The 21,791-nt window shown below is 40.2% G+C and overlaps 1 protein-coding gene across 2 annotated transcripts in view; it reads left to right on the top strand.

Moving 5' to 3' along the window:
- Positions 1-605: 605 nt before the first annotated feature.
- The window catches only part of OBI1 (ORC ubiquitin ligase 1), a 44,914-nt gene continuing 23,728 nt past the window's right edge, over positions 606-21,791 (top strand). The window contains exons 1-5 of one of the 2 annotated variants that reach the window (XM_086328604.1): positions 723-820; positions 10,607-10,610; positions 16,446-16,581; positions 18,676-18,767; positions 21,172-21,420. In XM_086328604.1, the coding sequence (XP_086184730.1) occupies positions 723-820; positions 10,607-10,610; positions 16,446-16,581; positions 18,676-18,767; positions 21,172-21,420 (579 nt within the window). The other variant, XM_086328603.1, reaches the window with a different exon arrangement.

The raw sequence follows: 21,791 nt of genomic DNA, 5'->3' as shown, positions 1-21,791 counted from the left end.
CGTTAAGTCTCTTTCAGATAGAAACTACAGGAGAACCAACAGTGAAAGCATGTCTTCACGGAGAGCAGCGATTAATGCACCCAACGTTTCTGAAACCACCGCGTGTCGTTTTTAAGGTGATATTACATCATTTAAGAATGTAAAGAGAGCTGAACGCACAAAGTTGCTTGGAAAAATTTAAACGTAGAGACAATGTCTTTCCTCTTCCGTTTTTGACTGCGCCGCCTTTGCAGACTGTCAGGTTTAATCTTTAGGTAGAAAACTCTCCCCCAAATGCCCATCTTCCGGGAAAGATCCTGGGATTTCAAATCGCCTTTCCGCATCCTTCCTCTCCTCTCGCTACCAAACTTTCATTTAAACTTTCAAGATCCTCGACGCCCGTAGTAACCCGGCTTCCTTCCCGTTCTCAGGAATCCTTGCAGCTCCCTAACCGAGGAAAGTTTGTTTTCGAACTAAAAAGGAAGGAAAGGAGGAAGGGACCAGACGCCGGCCGCCGCGCGTCGGGAAAGCGCGTTTTCGTTTCCGCGGCCGGCGCGTCGTGGCCCTGCCCGGCCGCCGTAGCCGGCCTCGCGCGGCCTCAGTCGCTGGGAGAAGCCGCGGTCGGCGGGACTTCCGTGTTGGCGGGATTCTGAACGCTGCCATGGCTCAGACCGTGCAGAACGTTACATTGTCGCTCACTCTGCCCATCACGTGTCACATCTGCTTGGGGAAGGTAATGGGTGATGCCTGACACGGCTCCTAAACGGGGTTGGGTGTGCAGGGGCCCTCCGGAGCCCAGGGCTGGCTGGGTGTGCGGCGGGGACGCGGCGCGAGGCGCCGGGCTAGGTGAGGACGCCGACCCTGTGTTCTCCTCTGGCCAGGGAGGCCGCGTCCCCGGGGGACAGAGGGGACGAGTCGGGACTCACGGAGTCATCTGTGCGCCTTTCGGAAGAGGATGACAGCGGCGTGGGGTGGGGAAGTAAGGTGGCCTCAGCCGGGTGACTACCGGCGTCGAAGGAGGCCTGGTCAGAAATGAATCCCTGCAATTCACGCCCCCCCGGTGCCACCCCATTGCGGCTGAAATCACGTTTTCTGGGAGCCTCGCGACGGTTCCATCGTCCCCTGCACGAATTAGAGTGTTTTGTTCTTGGGCCTTCGGTGCTGGCTGGGGAGGCTTTTCCATTTTCAAGATAATTTTCTTAACTTCACTCGGCCTTGAGAGTGGCCTTTGCTCTGGGTTCAAAATTTGAAAAAGTAAATAGTACGTACCCCTGAATGACTTTTAGAATGGGAGATGTGGTCTTTAATTCCAAGAACGGATCAGCCACCAGGTAGAATACCCTCTCTCTTGTGATGCAAGAGGTGTCTACCGTGTTTATGAAACCAGGTGGAGAAAGTTGTAAGAGTTCTGAATTAGAAACGGAGTTTTGAAGGTTCTCATGCGTTTGTCTCCTCTTTCATTTCCATTTGTGCCTCCCGTTCGGTTTTTAAAAGAATATATTGTTTTACTATGCAGGTCCAGAAGAAACTTACCCCACCCCCCACGGTGAATTGTTTTACGTTTGTGGGGAATGGATAAATGTGATGTGTTTATGCCCTACACTGAAACTGCAACCACAAGCATAGCGTTAAGAAATGCAGACTTCATGGGGAAAGCATTTGAGTGCCAGTCAGTATGATCGTCTAATCCTCTAAGTCTATGTGAATTTTCTGAGTTCAGAAAGTAGTAGGAAGTCAGGCTTGGGAGAAACTGATAGCTCTTGATATACATCAGAATGAAATGCCAAGGAAATAGCAAAGATACTGTGAGAGGATATAGAGATGGCTTGATCAATTCTGATGGGAGAGCTTAAGAATGGCCTTTGGAGGGTGGTTATTTGAGCTTGGTACTTGCTAGTACTGCCTACCTTTGTAGCTGGGAGGAGGAGGAGATGATTCTGTTTGCTGCAGTCTACATTTGGCTCCTGACTTGAAGTTCCACAAGTTAACTTCTGAGTGAATTTACTCCCAACAGTGGCCTGTTAAAAGGCTGATAAAATATCCTTGGAAAATAATTTTCACTTGGTTGTAGTTGTGCACATTATATCTAGTTTCCATTAGTTAATGGGCTGTGTTGAAGATGTCTTCTGCCCGGTTGATTTTCCATACCTATGCTTTCTGTGTTTTAACAAAAATGATAACTAATAGAATATAGTGATTTGCAGATTACAAAACGCTTTTGTATGCATTTTATTATTTCATTTACCACTCTTATCAGTGCTGTGAGATAGGTAGGGCTGGTTTCCCCATTTTTCAGATAAGGAAACTAAGGCGTAGAATCTCCAGCATTTGAACCTCTGTTGTTTGCATTTGTGTCTTCAATAAGTTACATCCAAAATCTCAGATGAACTCATTCATAACAGCAGACACTTCTGGTGAATTTTTCCCTCCTATACTGGTTAGCTGTATTCTAGAATTATATCTAATAACAAAAGGTTTAGATCAGATCAGATCAGATCAGTCGCTCAGTCGTGTCCGACTCTTTGCGACCCCCTGAATCACAGCACGCCAGGCCTCCCTGTCCATCACCAACTCCCGGAGTTCACTCAGACTCATGTCCATCGAGTCAGTGATGCCATCCAGCCATCCCATCCTCTGTCGTCCCCTTCTCCTCTTGCCCCCAATCCCTCCCAGCATCAGAGTCTTTTCCATTGAGTCAACTCTTCGCATGAGGTAGCCAAAGTACTGGAGTCTCAGCTTTAGCATCATTCCTTCCAAAGAAACCCCAGGGCTGATCTCCTTCAGGATGGACTGGTTGGATCTCCTTGCAGTCCAAGGGACTCGCAAGAGTCTTCTCCAACACCACAGTTCAAAAGCATCAATTCTTCGGCGCTCAGCCTTCCTCACAGTCCAACTCTCACATCCATACATGACCACAGGAAAAACCATAGCCTTGACTAGATGAACCTTTGTTGGCAAAGTAATGTCTCTGCTTTTGAAAATGCTATCTAGGTTGGTCATAACTTTCCTTCCAAGGAGTAAGCGTCTTTTAATTTCATGGCTGCAGTCACCACCTGCAGTGATTTTGGAGCCCAGAAAAATAAAGTCTGACACTGTTTCCACTGTTTCCCCATCTATTTCTCATGAAGTGATGGGACCGGATGCCATGATCTTTGTTTTCTGAATGTTGAGCTTTAAGCCAACTTTTTCACTCTCCACTTTCACCTTCATCAAGAGGCTTTTGAGTTCCTCTTCACTTTCTGCCATAAGGGTGCTGTCATCTGCATATCTGAGGTTATTGATATTTCTCCCGGCAATCTTGATTCCAGCTTGTGTTTCTTCCACCCCAGCGTTTCTCATGATGTACTCTGCATATAAGTTAAATAAACAGGGTGACAATATACAGCCTTGACAAACTCCTTTTCCTATTTGGAACCAGTCTGTTGTTCCATGTCCAGTTCTAACTGTTGCTTCCTGACCTGCATACAGGTTTCTCAAGAGGCAGGTCAGGTGGTCTGGGATTCCCATCTCTTTCAGAATTTTCCACAGTTTATTGTGATCCACACAGTCAAAGGCTTTGGCATAGTCAATAAAGCAGAAATCGATGTTTTTCTGGAACTCTCTTGCTTTTTCCATGATCCAGCAGATGTTGGCAATTTGATCTCTGGTTCCTCTGCCTTTTCTAAAACCAGCTTGAACATCAGGAAGTTCATGGTTCACATATTGCTGAAGCCTGGCTTGAAGAATTTTGAGCATTACTTTACTAGCGTGTGAGATGAGTGCAATTGTGCGATAGTTTGAGCATTCTTTGGCACTGCCTTTCTTTGGAATTGGAATGAAAACTGACCTTTTCCAGTCCTGTGGCCACTGCTGAGTTTTCCAAATTTGCTGGCATATTGAGTGCAGCACTTTCACAGCATCATCTTTCAGGATTTGGAATAGCTTAACTGGAATTCTGTCACCTTCACTAGCTTTGTTCGTAGTGATACTTTCTAAGGCCCACTTGACTTCACATTCCAGGATGTCTGGCTCTAGGTCAGTGATCACACCATTGTGATTATCTTGGTTGTGAAGATCTTTTTTGTATAGTTCTTCTGTGTATTCTTGCCATCTCTTCTTAATATCATCTGCTTCTTTTAGGTCCATACCATTTCTGTCCTTTATCGAGCCCAACTTTGCATGAAATGTTCCTTTGGTATCTCTGATTTTCTTGAAGAGATCTCTAGTCTTTCCCATTCTGTTGTTTCCCTCTATTTCTTTGCGTTGATCGCTGAAGAAGGCTTTCTTATCTCTTCTTGCTATTCTTTGGAACTCTGCATTCAGATGTTTATATCTTTCCTTTTCTCCTTTGCTTTTTGCTTCTCTTGTTTTCACAGCTATTTGTAAGGCCTCCCCAGACAGCCATTTTGCTTTTTTGCATTTCTTTTCCATGGGGATGGTCTTGATCCCTGTCTCCTGAACAATGTCACGAACCTCATTCCATAGTTCATCAGGCACTCTATCTATCAGATCTAGGCCCTTAAATCTCACTTCCACTGTATAATCATAAGGGATTTGATTTAAGTCATACCTGAATGGTCTAGTGGTTTTCCCTACTTTCTTCAATTTAAGTCTGAATTTGGCAATAAGGAGTTCATGGTCTGAGCCACAGTCAGCTCCTGGTCTTGTTTTTGCTGACTGTATAGAGCTTCTCCATCTTTGGCTGCAAAGAATATAATCAGTCTGATTTTGGTGTTGACCATCTGGTGATGTCCATGTATAGAGTCTTCTCTTGTGTTGTTGCAAGAGGGTGTTTGCTATGACCAGTGCATTTTCTTGGCAAAACTCTATTAGTCTTTGCCCTGCTTCATTCCGTATTCCAAGGCCAAATTTGCCTGTTACTCCAGGTGTTTCTTGACTTCCTACTTTTGCATTCCAGTCCCTTATAATGAAAAGGACATCTTTTTTGGGTGTTAGTTCTAAACGGTCTTGTAGATCTTCATAGAACCGTTCAACCTCAGCTTCTTCAGCGTTACTGGTTGGGGCATAGACTTGGATTACTGTGATATTGAATGGTTTGCCTTGGAAATGAACAGAGATCATTCTGTCGTTTTTGAGATTGCATCCAAGTACTGCATTTCGGACTCTTTTGTTGATCATGATGGCTACTCCATTTCTTCTGAGGGATTCGTGCCCACAGTAGTAGATATAATGGTCATCTGAGTTAAATTCACCCATTCCAGTCCATTTCAGTTTGCTGATTCCTAGAATGTCGACATTCACTCTTGCCATCTCTTGTTTGACCACTTCCAATTTGCCTTGATTCATGGACCTGACATTCCAGGTTCCTATGCAATATTGCAAAAGGTTAATGATTTGTAAATAGACATTTTCTCATGTCTACTATGGAGACAAAAAGGCACAATTGGTTGACAGCCCCGAGTGCTGTATTCAGACTAAGTTCTAATCCAGGTCTTCCACTTAACTAATTCTATACAAGTTACTTAACTTATACAAGTTACTTAATGTCCCTAAGAGCAGTTTCCTTATCTGTACAGTGGGAGTGATAATAGTATTAGGGCTTCCCTGGTGGCTCAGACAGTAAAGAATCCACCTGCAATGCAGAAGACCTGGGTTCAGTCCCTGAGTTGGAAAGATCCCCTGAAGAAGGGCATAACAACCAGTATTCTTGCCTGGAGAATCTCCATGGACAGAGGAGCCTGGCAGACTGCAGTCCATGGGGTCACAGAGAGTCTAACATGATTGAGTGACTAAGCACATACAGACATAGTGTGAATCTTGACACTTATCATTTAAGAAATGTTAACCTTTGTTACAGGCACTGAGGCAGACAAACCCTCAAAAATGAGGAAACCAACTTTTTCAGTCACTGCTCCTCCCATTTGCTTCCTGAGGCCAGTACACTCAATTGATGAAGATTTACATTTCCAGAAGAGTAGGACCTGTTTGTTCTGGAAGTTGCCACAGTACATCCAGTGATTTTTTGTTGGTTCCATACTCTTTTGCCTTTTGTGTAGTTAAAGCAAATCTGATCTGCCTGTGCTACTCGGCCTCCCCTCCACACCAGTATTTATGGGGTGCTGGAGACAGTCTTTCATCTCCCTGACGCACACATTTCTGGCCACCTCTGGAGTCTGCCTTCAAGCCCTTCCTGGCTAGGCCTCATCTTTTGCTGCTCTCGCCATTTGTCCCTTACAGAGTTAACAGGTCTTCATTTTTTATTTTTCAACAGAATCAGGGGCCATTATCCCGAAGAGTTACTGTTAAAAAAAAAAAAAGATGCATATTACTTAAGGAAATTAGGGGTGGGAGAGACTTTGAATTTGAAGAGATAGTTGCTGCTTGGAATGGGGGTGAAGGTGAAGAATGGTGGGGAGCAGTAGTCGAGATAGCCCAAATATGTATGTGGTTAATGCTTTGTCTTTTCAATACAAATGTACTTAAAATTGAAAAGTTTAAACATTTTGCATTTGCCACCCCCAACTGTACTTCAGTCTTAAAGGTGGATTATCTCTGTTCAGTGTTTAGCAGCGTTGCCAATATTGTAAGAGCTCTGTGTCACCTGGAGAGGTGAAGTGCACACCCTGTGAGACAGTTCATATATAACACTTTCTGGCCTATTCCGCTGTAATTTTTTCCCATGCCTTGGGCTAGTAGGCCAGCAAGCTGAAATGACCCAGCCCAGGATATTTAAGTGACATTTTGGTACTGCTGCCAGAATTCTACAGACCAGTTTATCTCTAGGTAATTCCAGGCTTTTATCTCTTCAATTAGGATTCAAGCTGTGAAAAGAAACTGTTGCACGTAATAGTTTTATTGACCAACTCTGCGTTTTGCCATGAGTGACAGCCAAATGTGGAATGCGGTTGGTTTTAATCAAAGGACAAAGGAGATTCTCAAGAGAAGTGGCAAGCGACTAGACTTCTAATACCGTTTAACAGTGATATAGCATATCCAATTATTTCTCACTTGAGAATGAATCCAAATTCGGGTACCACCCTTTAAGATAAATATACATAAACTGAAGTATTTGAAATCATTTGGAAAGGATTTGAAATTGAGATTGGAATATAGATGGAACAGAATAGTGTTGGAGTGAACAGACATGATAGCAACTCATTAAATAATTAAAAGTATTTCCATTTGGAAGGGATCAAACTTTGTGTAGCTCTACAATATTAAGATTTATACTTAATATAAATGGAAACTTTCTGGCTGAAATAATCAGAAATGAAATTAGCTTTCTTACAATGTGTCCAGTCGTAGGATAGACTGTTTTCCACTGGGAATACTATGGGAAAGAACCCTTCTTTCAGGGAGGACTTCTTGCTTTGCTTTCTACACACATCATTGATTTAAAAGGTTGAAAAGAGGTAGGGCTAGGTGTTACCTCTAGGGCCAGAGGTAACACCTTAGCAACCTAGCATCCTAACTCTCGGTTGACTAAATTCATTAATCAGTGCTCATCAAGGGCTGTCGATTGGCCAGAGAGCCATCCTCCTCAGTACATTGAATCCATGTTTGAGTCTTGATTGCCCCTCAGTTCCCAAGAGTGGGTTTAAGAACCAGCCTTGTACATAATCATCACAAGAATTTGCTTTGAAAAAAAGCCATGTGGAGTAAAAGTTTTGCTTTTTCTCCCTTATCTAGATTAAAATAAGCTTCAAGAATGCAGACACTTTCAGAAAAGTATAACAATAGTGTGTTTTCACATAGAGTATAATAAAAATTAATTCAAAAAAGTGTTGATATATTCTGGTAATTTTCAAGTTTGGCATATAATAGCTGGCATATAATTTACTTCACAAATAAGATTCCAGTTTATCCTGAAAGCCTTCTAGGTAGGGATAAAGGTGGGAGAGGGGAGGTGTATTAGCTTTCTTTCTAACCCAGACAGAATTGGAGACCCAGACCAATAGGCATTAAGTAGCTTAGTTCTCAGGATCACACAGTTTTAAAGTTCTAGTCCTAAATTCTGGCCCAGAGCCAAAGATTTCTTGCAACATAGCAAGAGCAATCCAGGAATTTTGTTTTTAAAAATTGCCAAATTTGTAAGGTTGAGAAGGTAGGCTCTTCCTACAGTCATTTATCCCTCAGCTTTGTTCTTCAGTCTTTCTGTAGTAGGCCTCCTCTAGTGAAACCCGTGAAGTTTTGATATTGGTGCAAGAGAAGGGAAAAGAAAGGTTAGCTCTAGTCTCCAGTAAAGGTGACTGAAGAGCAGAGAAATTGATTTTAAATGTATTTGCCAGACCAGTTGGTAAAGTTTATCTACAGCCTTTTCCCTTGCATCACCTCCATTAATACAGTATCTCTTTTCTGCAATCCCTGCTGATCCCAGTGTCTTGATTCTTTCAGGTGTATTTCCTCTATTTCTTACTCCCTGATTATTGTTTACTAAACTTGCTCTCAGGAAGAAAGATCTGTTTCTTAATTGAAAGAGCACTCAATTTGCATGTTTAATGGTGGTCGAATGCTGACTCTGCCACTTAGAACACGTATTTATTTCCTTGAGTCTCAGTTTCCACTGGCTGCAAATTAATTTGATACTATCAACCCCATTAGATTGTTAGGGAAATTCGTGTACATTTCCCAGACCAGCAGTTCTCAATAGGATGGAAGTGCATTTTGTTGTGTGGATCACAATAAACTGTGGAAAATTCTGAAAGAGATGGGAATCTCAGACCACCTGACCTGCCTCTTGAGAAACCTGTATGCAGGTCAGGAAGCAACAGTTAGAACTGGACATGGAACAACAGACTGGTTCCAAATAGGAAAAGGAGTTTGTCAAGGCTGTATATTGTCACCCTGTTTATTTAACTTACATAGCAGAGTACATCATGAGAAACGGTGGGGTGGAAGAAACACAAGCTGGAATCAAGATTGCCGGGAGAAATATCAATAACCTCAGATATGCAGATGACAGCACCCTTATGGCAGAAAGTGAAGAGGAACTAAAAAGCCTCTTGATAAAAGTGAAAGAGGAGAGTAAAAAATGTTGGCTTAAAGCTCAACATTCAGAAAACGAAGATCATGGCATCTGGTCCCATCACTTCATGGGAAATAGATGGGGAAACAGTGGAAACAGTGTCAGACTTTATTTTGGGGGGGCTCCAAAATCACTGCAGATGGTGATTGCAGCCATGAAATTAAAAGACACTTACTCCTTGGAAGGAGAGTTATGACCAACCTAGATAGCATATTGAAAAGCAGAGATATTACTTTGCCAACAAAGGTCCGTCTAGTCAAGGCTATGGTTTTTCCTGTGGTCATGTATGGATGTGAGAGTTGGACTGTGAAGAAAGCTGAGCACCAAAGAATTGATGCTTTTGAACTGTGGTGTTGGAAGAGACTCTTGAGAGTCCCTTGGACTGCAATGAGATCCAACCAGTCCATCCTAAAGGAGACCAGTCCTGGGTGTTCTTTGGAAGGACTGATGCTGAGGCTGAAACTCCAATACTTTGGCCACCTCATGCAAAGAGTTGACTCATTGGAAAAGACCCTGATGATGGGAGGGATTGAGGGCAGGAGGAGAAGGGGGCGACTGAGGATGAGATGGCTGGATGGCATCACTGACTCGATGCATAGGAGTTTGGGTGAACTCCGGGAGTTGGTGATGGACAGGGAGGCCTGGCGTGCTGTGATTCATGGGGTCGCAAAGAGTTGGACACAACTGAGCGACTGAACTGAAGTGAACTGAGAGATATTTCTGATTGTCTTCAGAGCAGTGCTACTCACATCTAGTAGACAGAGCCTCAGGGTGCTTTTAGCTAAACATTCCATAATATATAGGACAGCCTTCTACAACACCAAAATTTTTGTTCCAAAATGTCAGTAGTGCCAAAATTGACAAACCCTGCCCTAAACCCTTGTGTAACTCCTGTTAGGGAAATCTAGGATAGATTTTGGACTTCCCCGGTGGCTCAGACAGTGAAGAATCTGCCTGCAGTGCAGAAGGCCTGGGTTCAGTCTGCCGGTCGGGAATATGACCTGGAGGAGGGCATGGCAACCCACTCCAGTGTTCTTAGCTAGAGAATCCCATGGACAGGGAGCCTTGTGGACCACAGTCCACGGAGGCACAAAGAGCCAGACACAACTGAGTGACTAAGCACAGGATAGATAGTAATGGACAGCACCTTTAGGTCTGACTCCTTCCAGATATTTGCTTTTTAAGAAAGGGATTTTTGGTGATAAAGTCTCTCAAAACTGAAACATCTTCAGATAAAAGACACTATGTAGTAGAATTATATATTATTGGGCTAATATTTCTTGTACCTAGGACTGCCTCCTCAGGCCCATTCCAGTGAGAGAAGAGCCTTCTTTTCACACATTCCTTCATCTTCTCTTTCTCTTCTTCCTCCTCCTCACCAGCTTCACTGGGCATTACCCTGGGATATCACTTCAGCATGCTTACTCCAGATGAGTTTGGAATTGTACATGCCACTTATCTTTGCCATTGTTGTCTTGCATGTTTTTTTCATAAGGGTGCTTACTATGTTAATGCCACAGATCTCATTTGAGAGTAAATAGAATAAAAAGTCTAATAATATAGGCAAATTATGACTATTTCATATCTTGAGAAGATCTTATTAAAGGAAATTATTTGTGTGTGTGTTTTGCTGTTATATATAGCAGGATCTGAGTAGAGGAGATGGGTGGACAGGAGTTGAGGGAGGGCTACATTCTTTGTATTTTGTTTCTGTAGTTTATGGTCAAATAAATAACAAGTAATTTGTTCTAGGAGTTCCTTCTCATTTATCAGTTCCTGTTCTCCTAAGTAAATTTAAACCATTGTCTAGAAATCTTCATCTGATAAGTACATGATCCAAAGAAATGAAGTAGTGAGCTGTTTCAAAATCCAGCACAATGGTGGCCATAATACCAGGTATTAACAGTGCTGACGAGTCTCCTTTGGGTGACACTGCCAGCGGCTTTCAGCTGACAGCCAAGTAGTCTGCCTGCGGTTGTTCTTCGGTATCATTTTGGCAAATTAAATGAAAAGGTTAAACTTACACTTTTTCAAAATTTGGCAGTGGCCATTGACCTTTTGCTTCTTGGATGTTTTTAGGAGCATTAGCCTTTCATTTTAATACATCAAAATTCACTTATGTTAATATTAGAGTGTGCATTGTATAAGTTGTTGGTGGTGGAGACAAAGATGAGCAGGACAGTGCCCCTGCCCCCTGGGAGCCTAAAATCAAATAGGGAAAGCAGGATATAGATAATTTTCCAAGTCCAGTGAACATTAAATCATTGCATAAGAAATGCGCTTATGAGAATTCAATAAAGATCCAATTAATTCTAAAAAAAAGATTACTGAAGGTCTTACAGAAGAGGTAAACCTTGATTTTCATCTCAAAAGATGGGAAGGATTTTATTTTGATTGGGTAAGTTGCAGGCCAGCAGAACATATCAAGCTAAAAAATGAGAGCCCAGTAAATAATAAGTCTGTGTTCTTCATATTCTTTTTGATGAACATCAGGTGTATATCTATGTGGTTGAAGTATTGGTTTTGTCCAGTATTGAAATGGATTAAAGGAAATGGCCATTTAAGAAGCAGATTGCATTATTCTTTGGATGCTGTACTCAAAACTGTGAGTAGGGGGAAAAAGTTGTTTTGCAGGAGAGCAGTGCTCCGTATTGTAGCTGGGTGGCTCTGGCATCAGTGTGAAAGGTGGACAGGAGTGAACATGTGACAGCAAGGATGCTTGGAAGAGGTCATTGCAGTAGCTGGGGTAAGAGAAGGGGAACCTGAACTCACTGAGTTGAAGATAGAAAAAGAAGGGATAGATGGTAAGTAAAAGAACATTTAGTGGTAGGTTTGCCACATTTCGACTATTTGGGGATATACTTTTTTCCCCCACATTATACCATCTCTGGAGTCTTGTTGTATTTTATAAGCCATGGCATCTTACAGGGCTTCTTGTGTGGCTTAGCTGGTAAAGAATCTGTTTGTGATGTGGGAGACCTGGGTTTGATCCCTGTTTTGGGAAGATCCCCTGGAGAAGGGAAAGGCTACCCACTCCAGTGTCTTAAATTTTTCATCCTTTTTTCCTGGTGATACATAAGATATGGATATATCTTAAAATCCCTGGCTTTTTAAACTGATACATGATAACAGAATTTGGTGCCAGATTGGATGGTGAAGGTGAGTAAAAAGGGTGAGTCAGAGAACTCTGAGTATTCTAGACCAAGGGATGAGGTGGAGATGCCATTAATTTAGACAAGAGAGAGTACAGGAGCGGGGTGAATGTGTGGAGGCTGGGCTTATCTTTGGGCATACTATGGTTGGGGCAGCTTTAAGATCGCAACATGCAGTTGGCTCCTGGGCATGTGAATATAGTCCTTGTCTCCCTGCCCCCACCCTTTTTTCTTTTCTTTTCCTTTTCTTTCTTTTCTCTTGAGGAATTGCTAAGTGGAAGTCTCTGTGCTTACATCTTTATATTATTAAATCTTAAACAACAGCTGAATGAAAAGTGTACTAGGTTAAACCATATATCTCAGAACCGGAAACTGATGCCATTGTTTAACTAACAGGCTAATCCAAAGTCAAACAGCTCAATAGGTAGTAGAGCTGGAGTCTGCCCCAGGTTTCTTTTGAAGCCTAAGCTCTGCCACTTACTGAGATCCAGTTACAGAGGCTTCTCAGGAACTATTACTGTAGAAAAGATGTTAACACTATGTAATACATGAGATTGAGAGAAAATAGAACTTTGTCAGATAAGGTATCCCAGGACAAAACTTTAGGGAAAGCAGCTATGCCACCTCCTGTAATCTGATTGTGAGCGTCTCACTTTCCGCTCCTCTTCTTATCACACCGACTCCTCCAGTGTTACTTTAGCCTTTCCATGTCATCGTTGCCACTCACAGACTCAACAGTGTTTGACCATCCTGCTCCATACATGACCCTAGTAAATGTACTTTCTTATCTTTCAAAATAATTGCTTTAATCTATTTTCTCCAGTTGATATTCCTCCCTGCTTCCGACTTACAGCTGGTAATCTCACCTCCTATTTGACAGACAAAATAAAAGTAGTTGGAACATGAGTTCTCCCATCTTTCTATCAACAGATCTTCCATCCTCTGTGTTTGTTCTTATAGCCTTGGTTTTCTTCCCTTTTGTTAAATTGGAAGATAGGTCCTCACTCCCTATGAGCCACAATCTGCCTGCTTGTGCTTTGGATCTCATTCCCCTCTTGACTGCTTAGCAACGTTGCTATCTATGGCTCTGATCCCTCCCTGTCTTCCTCTATCATTAACTAATATCTGCTTTTTTACCATACCATTTGCATTATCATTCCTTTCCGTGGCCACATGTTGTGCTCTCTCCTTTACAGCAAAACATGAAAGATGACCTGCCTGTAGTCTCTGTCTTCATTTCTTCACTTTTCCTTGTCTTGCACTCTCGAATCAAGTTTCCATCTCAGTGCCAATATTCACTGGAAACAGTGCTTGTCAATTACAGACCACAGTGACTTCCATGCAGTTAAATCTTATAGTCACTTCTCTGTCCACATCAAATTCAGTCTCTCTTCAACATTTGACATGAGTGACCACTCTTGGAAAACCTTCCTGTGTAACACCATGTTCTCCCGTCCTCCAGCACAGTCCCTCCTCCTCATTTCCCTTTGCCAGTTGCTCCTCCTCTTCCTCTGTGTGCTGGAATGTATACTGTTCTGCCCATGCAGGGGATCTTCTCCAGTCCTGTGACTTTAAATGCCATCTTTTATGCCAATGATCCTCAGACCTTGCCTTGTCCATTTAAAAGCCAGGTTGGTGTCACAAACTTAATAGACCAAAGCAGAATTCTTGATTTCCACCACGTGTGAGGCCTTCTTTTTTGCAGTGAAAGTTGCTCAGTGGTGTCTTGACTCTTTGCAACCCATGGACTGTAGCCTTCTAGGCTCCTCTGTCCATGGATTTTCCAGGCCAGAATACTGGAGTGGGTAGCTGTTTCCTTCTCCAGGGGATCTTCCCAATCCAGGGACTGAACCCAAGTCTCCCACACTGCAGGCGGATTCTTTACCAGCTGAGCCACCAGGGGAGCCTAAGAATACTGGAGTGGGTAGCCTATCCCTTCTCCAACAGATCTTCCCGACCTAGGAATCAAACCAGGGTCTCCTGCATTACAGGTGGATTCTTTACCAGCTGAGCTACCAGGGAAGTTTTTAGTTTGGATATTTAATCTTTGTTAGCCGGGGTCCAGCCCCGGCTGTTATGAGAGCATTTACTTAGAAAATGCCAATTAGATGTGTGCTTCTAATGAGGGAAGCCTATACGGAGTGGAAGAGTGTTTTGAATCCCCTTAATATGCACGGTTTTATGTTTTGAGCATTGACTTTCATTCATTTTCAGATGAATTAATGACTAAAACCAGAAATAAACTCACTGCCCTAAAAGTCCAAGGAGATAACTGTTAACCAGCCATCTTAATTTGGGGGTACACATCCTGCCAGGAGCCTTCTAGGAACATGGAATATGTGCTTGTGAGTGTGTGTCTGTGTGCCTGTGTTTGGGGAAGCTACCGGATAGGCAGAGTAGTATCTTCCTGGTACTTTCATTGAGAATTTTTTGTTCCGAAAACATTTTCTGACTTAGGGATAAGATTAAAACACCCGTGAATGTATTATGGTCTGGACTTCAGAAACAGATGAATTTTTAGAAAAAACTAACCTTCAAAGAGAGTTCAGGTTTGTCTGCCTCTTGAGACTCTGACCAGGAGTACCTCCCAGATGAGCCCTCATTCCTTGTTGTTGGTAGGAGCGCTTGGGAAGGAGTGCTGTGCTTCATGGTCTTACTGTGTTTGAAAGTCTGTCTGTCTGTATTTTAATTAGCCCTATCAAATCAGTTGAACTCAATGAATTAGAATTGGTATTTCTCCAAGAGGAAGTCTAAATCTGTGCAGAGTTTTCTTCTCTGTTTAGTTTTCTTCTGTTAGTGTTCATAATCAAGGGAGCATCTGAATGTTTGGAAAGCCAAACTAAACCCAGAGAGCTCTTTGCAGGGAGACTTAAAATGACTGCCTGCCTGGCATGGATTGTTGTACATTTGTGATTTCTTTGAGAGTTGGGACCCCTTTCAAATTAGTGAGCAAGATACTCAGTATCCTTCTGAGGCAGATATAGAGCAACATCGATGTTTGTGAAAAGTGGTTTGTGGTGGTTCTGCCTTTCATTCCCCCTCTACTCATTCCACTTTTCCTTGATCTTCTTGTCCCTAATGCAGAAGGACTCTACAGTGGTAGTGTTTTTATTATTAGAACAAAATACTGAAAATGGCTATAAAGTATTTTGAGTCCCATGGTAAAAATATCACATAAATAAAGTGAAAGCCTTCTGTGTCCTTTTCTATTTTTGTTTTATCTTGTTACATTTATGCTGTTTGAAGAATATTCAGTCATTATTCCCTCTGGCAAGTTCCCCAATATGTGGAATTTTAAATAGTGTCTTAATAGCAATTACTTTATTCAACAAACCTTTATTGAGTACCTGCTGTGTACTAGGCTGTCCCTAGGTACCAGAGATTCAGAAGTGAATGATATGAAGGAAGTTATTGCTCTTCCAGAGTTTCCATTCTAAAAGAGGAGATAAATACAAATTTATAAGAAATATGTAAACTAACGTATAAAGTCAGGTAGAAAACTAAATCAGCTTCTTCTATTTTCTCTCTGATACAACAGCTACACACAGCCAAAACAAAACACATACATTGTTAACCCCGAGCAAGCCACCTGATCTCTTCACCTTGGTTTCCTTATTTGTAAAGTATATTTACTGTTTATCTTTCAGGATTAGAGAGAGAGGATATGCATGGGAAACTCATTGTAAAATATAAGACAATATAAATGTAAAGTATTTGTACTTGATTACATTTTTGAGTCAAAGACTGATTTATTTGATGTATGTCAGTATTTCTGTCAGCATTGTTTGCTATTTAGATTATAAACCACTTGAGTGTATGTCCTGTCTTTTAGGGTTGTTTTAACTTTCGTGCCTCTGGTTTTGAGGGCATTCTTGTAAGACGTCAGTGCTAAATTGTTGATTGCTATTGCTCTGTAATATAGTGGAATGAATTGAGGGAAGGATTTCAAGCATTATATGGATGACTGGACTAAATAATCTTCAAAGAACCTTCTAGACCTGACATTTTATAATCCTTGACTAGAACAGTTGAAGAAAAATTGCCCCAGCCTTAGTGGAACAAAATGCATTTTCTCTTTGGCAGTAAGTGTGATTTGGAACAAAATAAAACCATTTCTTAATGTATCAAAAGTTTCCATCTCTATGACCAGATATGTAAGCTAGTAACTGTCACACGTGTGTAAGAAACAGTGTGGTAGCAGAAGCAGTTTTTATGAATACTAGATATGGCTTCTTAAAGCACCTGCTGCTGTACTCTAGAGCAGCGATTTGTTTGCTCTAAGCTAAACCTGTTGAGATTCTGGTTATGACTGTTGCCCTGTACTAAAAGTAGTGTTTCCTTTTTCAAAGGTACGCCAGCCTGTCATATGCATCAACAACCATGTGTTTTGTTCGGTTTGTATCGACTTGTGGTTGAAGAATAATAGCCAATGTCCAGCCTGCAGAGTCCCCATCACTCCTGAAAATCCTTGCAAAGAAATTATTGGTAAGAGTCTATTGTAAAAACACATAGAAACTGATTTAAAAGTGTTTAAATAGTGTCTGTCTGGAGGAAAACTGAAATGGACAACTTTTGGTGGTGTTATTTTGCCAGTATCATACTGGGTGGATTGGTCATTTGGCATAATCTATATAAGTGGAGCAACTGAGGAGCGTGAAGCACTGTGAGAAATCACAGAGCCTTCTGGAACTTTGATTCTGGTAGAGGCTGTCCATATGGATGAAGTGTTTTTTTTTTTTTTTTTTAATATTTATTTATTTATTTATATGGGTGCACCAGTTCTTAACTGCAGCCAACAGTTTAAAAAGCAGACAAACAAAAAGGCCCACAGAGTTCAAACAAGCTAGCTCAGCTAGGAACGTGGAGAAGGGATTCATGAAGCAGTGGCCTCTAAGATTTAAGGATAGATAAATTTTCAGTTGGTAAAGGGGAGAGAGGCCATTTCTTGTAGAGGGAGCAGCATTCACTGCAGTTGGGAAACAGGAAAGTCTAGTTGGGTCTGACTGTTGAAATAAGACTGAAAAGGTAAATTAAGACTTCAGCGCAGAGCATCTCGAGTGACAGACTGAATCAGGGAGTTGCTGTATGGGTGAGAAGGGTAAGTGGGCATGATGGTTTTGAGCAGGGGAATGGCATAAGCCAAAGTGTGTACTAGGAATATTACTCAGGTGATGATACATAGTTTGGGCTTCAGGGGAGAATCAGGACATGAGTAGGTCAGACTCTTGCCCAGGTGAGGGAGAATGTGAGTCTGGATTAAGGGTATGAAAAAGAACATTCAGTGCTATAGTCATGTAGGTAAAGTGGGGTAGGGAAGGTGGTAGGGATAAAACTTGAACTGGAAGATTCTTGGAAAATGAAACATTTAAAGAGCTTTTATAGTGTTATTTCTTTTAGATTGCTAAAATGATTTTTGTTTGTTTCTGCTTTAGGAAGAATTGAAAGTGAATTGATGATAGCATGAATCATTGGGAAAAAAACCTTTTGTCTTTGTAATAGTCCAAAATTAGGGAAAATGGACTTATATAAAGTTTTTATAATAGAAAGGAAGGTATATATGCTAGAACAAAAGAAGAACCATTGGAACTTTGAAACTAAGCAATCTGAAAGGGAATCAGAGGTGGCTCCAAGGTTTCTCTCTTGGGTACCTGGGTGAAGTCTTATAGAGGAATATTTCTGTGCTGTGCTGCAAACTGGAGTGTCAGTCTCTCAGCCTCTGCTTTTTTATCTGCACTGATCTTTACTAGGAGTCAGGTCTTTCCTTGCAGACTATGAGCTTTGTTGATTAAAATGATTTAAATGTTTTTTTCCCAGCTTCTTTTCACATCCCTTCTTTCTTCATTCATTTGTATCTAAGTGATATTTCATAAATTCTCTGAAGTAAAATGGTTTATCCATCCTTGCATTTGGATGGAGTCCTGTGAAAAAGAACGTTTGTAAATGCCTTTGTTATCATGATGCTAAGAAGTACAAAGAACGTAACCACAGGATAAGTGAAGAGCTCTCAGAAAGAATACATTTTGAGTGTGTATATGTGAGTTACTGTGGGCATACAATTAATGCTGTGATTTATAATCCATCGTAACTGGGTTGTTAGAATCAGTGAAAAGACACATTCATCTTTTCAGTTGTGTTACTAGTAACTATATATATTTGAATACATTAGCTATAATAATATATATTATAATATGTATATCATATATGTGACATATAAGATAATATATTTGATAATTATATAATATTGATTTATACAACAAATAATATTTTAATTATACAGCTTATTGGTTCGATATAATCACTGATTTTATTATTAACAGTTGTCTGGTATTCAAAATTTGCAGTAGTTCAAATGAGTTAATAAATATAGCCTTTGCCTTCATTGAGTTTAATAAGATACACAGGTAAGTAAACATAACATGATATTTTACTGAAAGTATTTCTGATGGTATTACTTACTTATTTTTTCTCAGAATTGAAGTACAGAAAAGGATGGCAGCACAAAGAGGATGTAAGAAAAAGGATAGAAATTAAGCTAGAGTCTACATAGAAAGGTTAGATTTTTTTTTTTTTGTCCTATAGGAGGAACAAGTGAAAGTGAACCTATGCTAAGCCATACAGTCAGGAAGCATCTTCGGAAAACCAGACTTGAATTACTTCACAAAGAATATGAGGTAAATACTAAGTAAATGTTAAATGATGACAGCATTAAATTCTAGGTAAAACTGAGCTATCAGTCTGGACTTCTTAGAGTAAGTATCCAGTGAAATCTTACGTTAAATGCCAGTTTAAAAATATCTTATTTGATAAATTCTTTTTTCCTTTCCTGTTTCAAATAGGGAAACAGATGGAAACATTTCCTCTTTTTCTTGCTTTTAATTTTAAATTTGTGCTCAACAGAAACATCATTTTTTAAGTTGCTCCCTCAAGAAGTTGGGAGATAAAGGAAACTCTCATGTAGAAGTCAGTCTTCCAACCCCATGAGGCATTATGAACGCAAACAAGTACTGTAACCTTCATTCTGTCTTTGTGTCTACCTGTAAATTCACTGCTAATTATAAGTCTGATAAGTTCTGGTAAAGAAAATATACTTATGTCAGCTACCGACAAAGAGATTTTGGTTTGAGATATGCTATTGCTTTAATTCTTTTTTTTTTGTTTTTTTTGCATGTTTTAAAAAACATTTTTTAAATGTTTGTTGAATTTTTAAAACATGTTTTTAAAAAATTATGTATATTTAAGGTGTAAAACATGTTTTGATATACATGGTGAAGTGATGACTTCAGTCAAACTAATTAGCATAGCCATCTCCTCACATAGTTACTTTTTCTGTGTGTGTGTGTGGTGAGGGCACCTGAAGTCTACTCGGCAGTGTCCAGTAGATAGTACAGTATTATTACCTATAGTCATCATGCTATACAGGAGGTCTCTAGACTATCTCTAGCTGCAACTCTGTACCCCTTTAACCATCTTCCTGTTTCTCCCACCTCCCCATTTCCCCCACCTTCCATTCTTGGTAACCACTGTTTAACTCTGCTTCTGTGTGTTTGACTCTTTAGATTCCACATATATGTGAGATCATGCAGTTGTTTTCTGCATGTGATTTGACATGTAGGTGATTTGACATGGTGATGGAATTTTTTCTAAATTAGCTTCATGCTAATGGATATATATACTTTTGAATAAACATTAAGTCCAGCTGTCATTTTATATTGACTAAATGGGGGATAATATTGCTCTCTTCCTTTGACACAAAATATCTTTAAATTACACTACATAAATGGAAACCAGTTCAGCTGCTTCAAAATTTTTTTGAAATAAAATAGGGCATAGATAAATGACTGAATAAATGTTCATTCATATGTGTTTTCTTGTTTATATTTATTTATTCATTAATTTATTCAAACGAGTAAAGCTCTTTTCTCATTTTATAATGCATTTAACTCAAAACATATTATAATTTAAAATAGTAAATAGTTCTATCTGTGTTAAAACTAAAATGTATTCTTATTTATGTAATGAATATTTATCACACTTAGATACTAATCAAATTAATGCTTTAGGAGATTGCTGGCATGTTGAAGTTATTTTCTGAGAACAGAATTCCTAACAATTTTAGTTTAATGTGAAATATTCATTATAGATGAATAAATGGTATCACAGAAGAGAGTTCTAGCCCCAAATGTTTCATTGCTGGATTCAAGATGGTTCTACATGGGGAAAACTAATATTTGAAATAGTCACAGTGGTAGTTAAAGAGCTAGAATGTAGAAGAGTTCAAAATTACAGGTATTATTCTGACGTGGAAGGTGAAAGGACATGGCATATATTTTACTTCTATATGAAGCAAAAGAGAGATGTCAGCCAAAACTACAGATTACCTCGATGAAAACTGTATTTTTAAATGCACCTTGCTGCTACTGCTGCTAAGTCGCTTCAGTCATGTCCGACTCTGTGCGACCCTATAACCGCAGCCCACCAGACTCCACCGTCCCTGGGATTCTTCAGGCAAGAACACTGGAGTGGGTTGCCATTTCCTTCTCCAATGCATGAAAGTGAAAAGTGAAAGTGAAGTCGCTCAGTCGTGTCCGACTCTTCGAGACCCCATGGACTGCGCCCAGTAGGCTCTTCAGTCCATGGGATTTTCCAGGCAAGAGTACTGGAGTGGGTTGCCATTGCAGTCTCCAAATGCCCCTTAGTAAAGGAATTAAACATGCCTCAGAATTTTCTTCTGAGGAATCTACTTCCTTGTTGAATTCATGTGACTTTTCATTTTATTGAAATTGTAAATTAACTGAATATTTTAAATGGGATTAAAGATTTGACATTTTTGTTTTTTTAAATCACGAATGATCATTGAATTAAAAGCAATAAAGGTGCCAATTTTTATCAGTCAAAATACATTTTGAGAATTTCAGCTATATGTGACTTTCTGTCTACAAAGTTATTCTGATGCATTAAGAATCTATGTATCTACAGGATTTTTTATGTAAATTTTAAAAACACGTTGACTTCACTCTAGCATGTGTATGTATTTAGTGTCTATGTCTACCTGATGGCTGTGCAATGCTTTTTCAGGATGAAATAGATTGTCTGCAGAAAGAGGTAGACGAGCTTAAGAGTAAAAACCTCAGCTTGGAATCACAGATCAAGACTATTCTGGATCCTTTAACCTTGATGCAGGGCAACCAGAATGAAGATAAACTTCCAGTTGCAGATAATCCAAGTAAAATTGACCCAGAAACTGTAGCAGAGTGGAAGAAAAGGCTTAGAACAGCTAATGAAATCTATGAAAAAGTGAAAGATGATGTGGATAAGCTCAAAGAGGTAAGTTGTGGTTGTGTTTAAAATTCTGTAGTATTTTAAGTACCTTCAAAAGAATAAATAGCCATACTATTTTGAGTCATCCTTTAGATGATTTGGGGAGAAAGGACAAATCCCTGGGTGAGCATTTATAAACAATAAGAAAACTTTTTCTCCTTAAATCTTATTAGCTGCCAAGAAATATCAGGTGCTTCTATTTGTGACTGTAATTGGAGACTTTGTAGTGCCTCTGTATGAGTTTACATCTTCTTGTGAAAGAACGACATCAGTTTAAAGGATGTGTTTCTTATTTCCCCCTCTTTGTGATTTGGCTTCCTTTTTTTAAAAAGCTTATGTCAGTAACTGCCATGTATGCATAAAGACAGACCTGTCCA

The sequence above is a fragment of the Bos grunniens genome, chromosome 12 (genome assembly GCF_055505025.1).
Source record: "Bos grunniens cultivar Pamir isolate PY7600 chromosome 12, Bosgru_T2T1.0, whole genome shotgun sequence".
In the NCBI taxonomy this organism is placed as follows: domain Eukaryota; kingdom Metazoa; phylum Chordata; class Mammalia; order Artiodactyla; family Bovidae; genus Bos; species Bos grunniens.
Note: the sequence above shows the minus strand (reverse complement) of the source record. Positions and strands in the feature narration are given on the sequence as shown.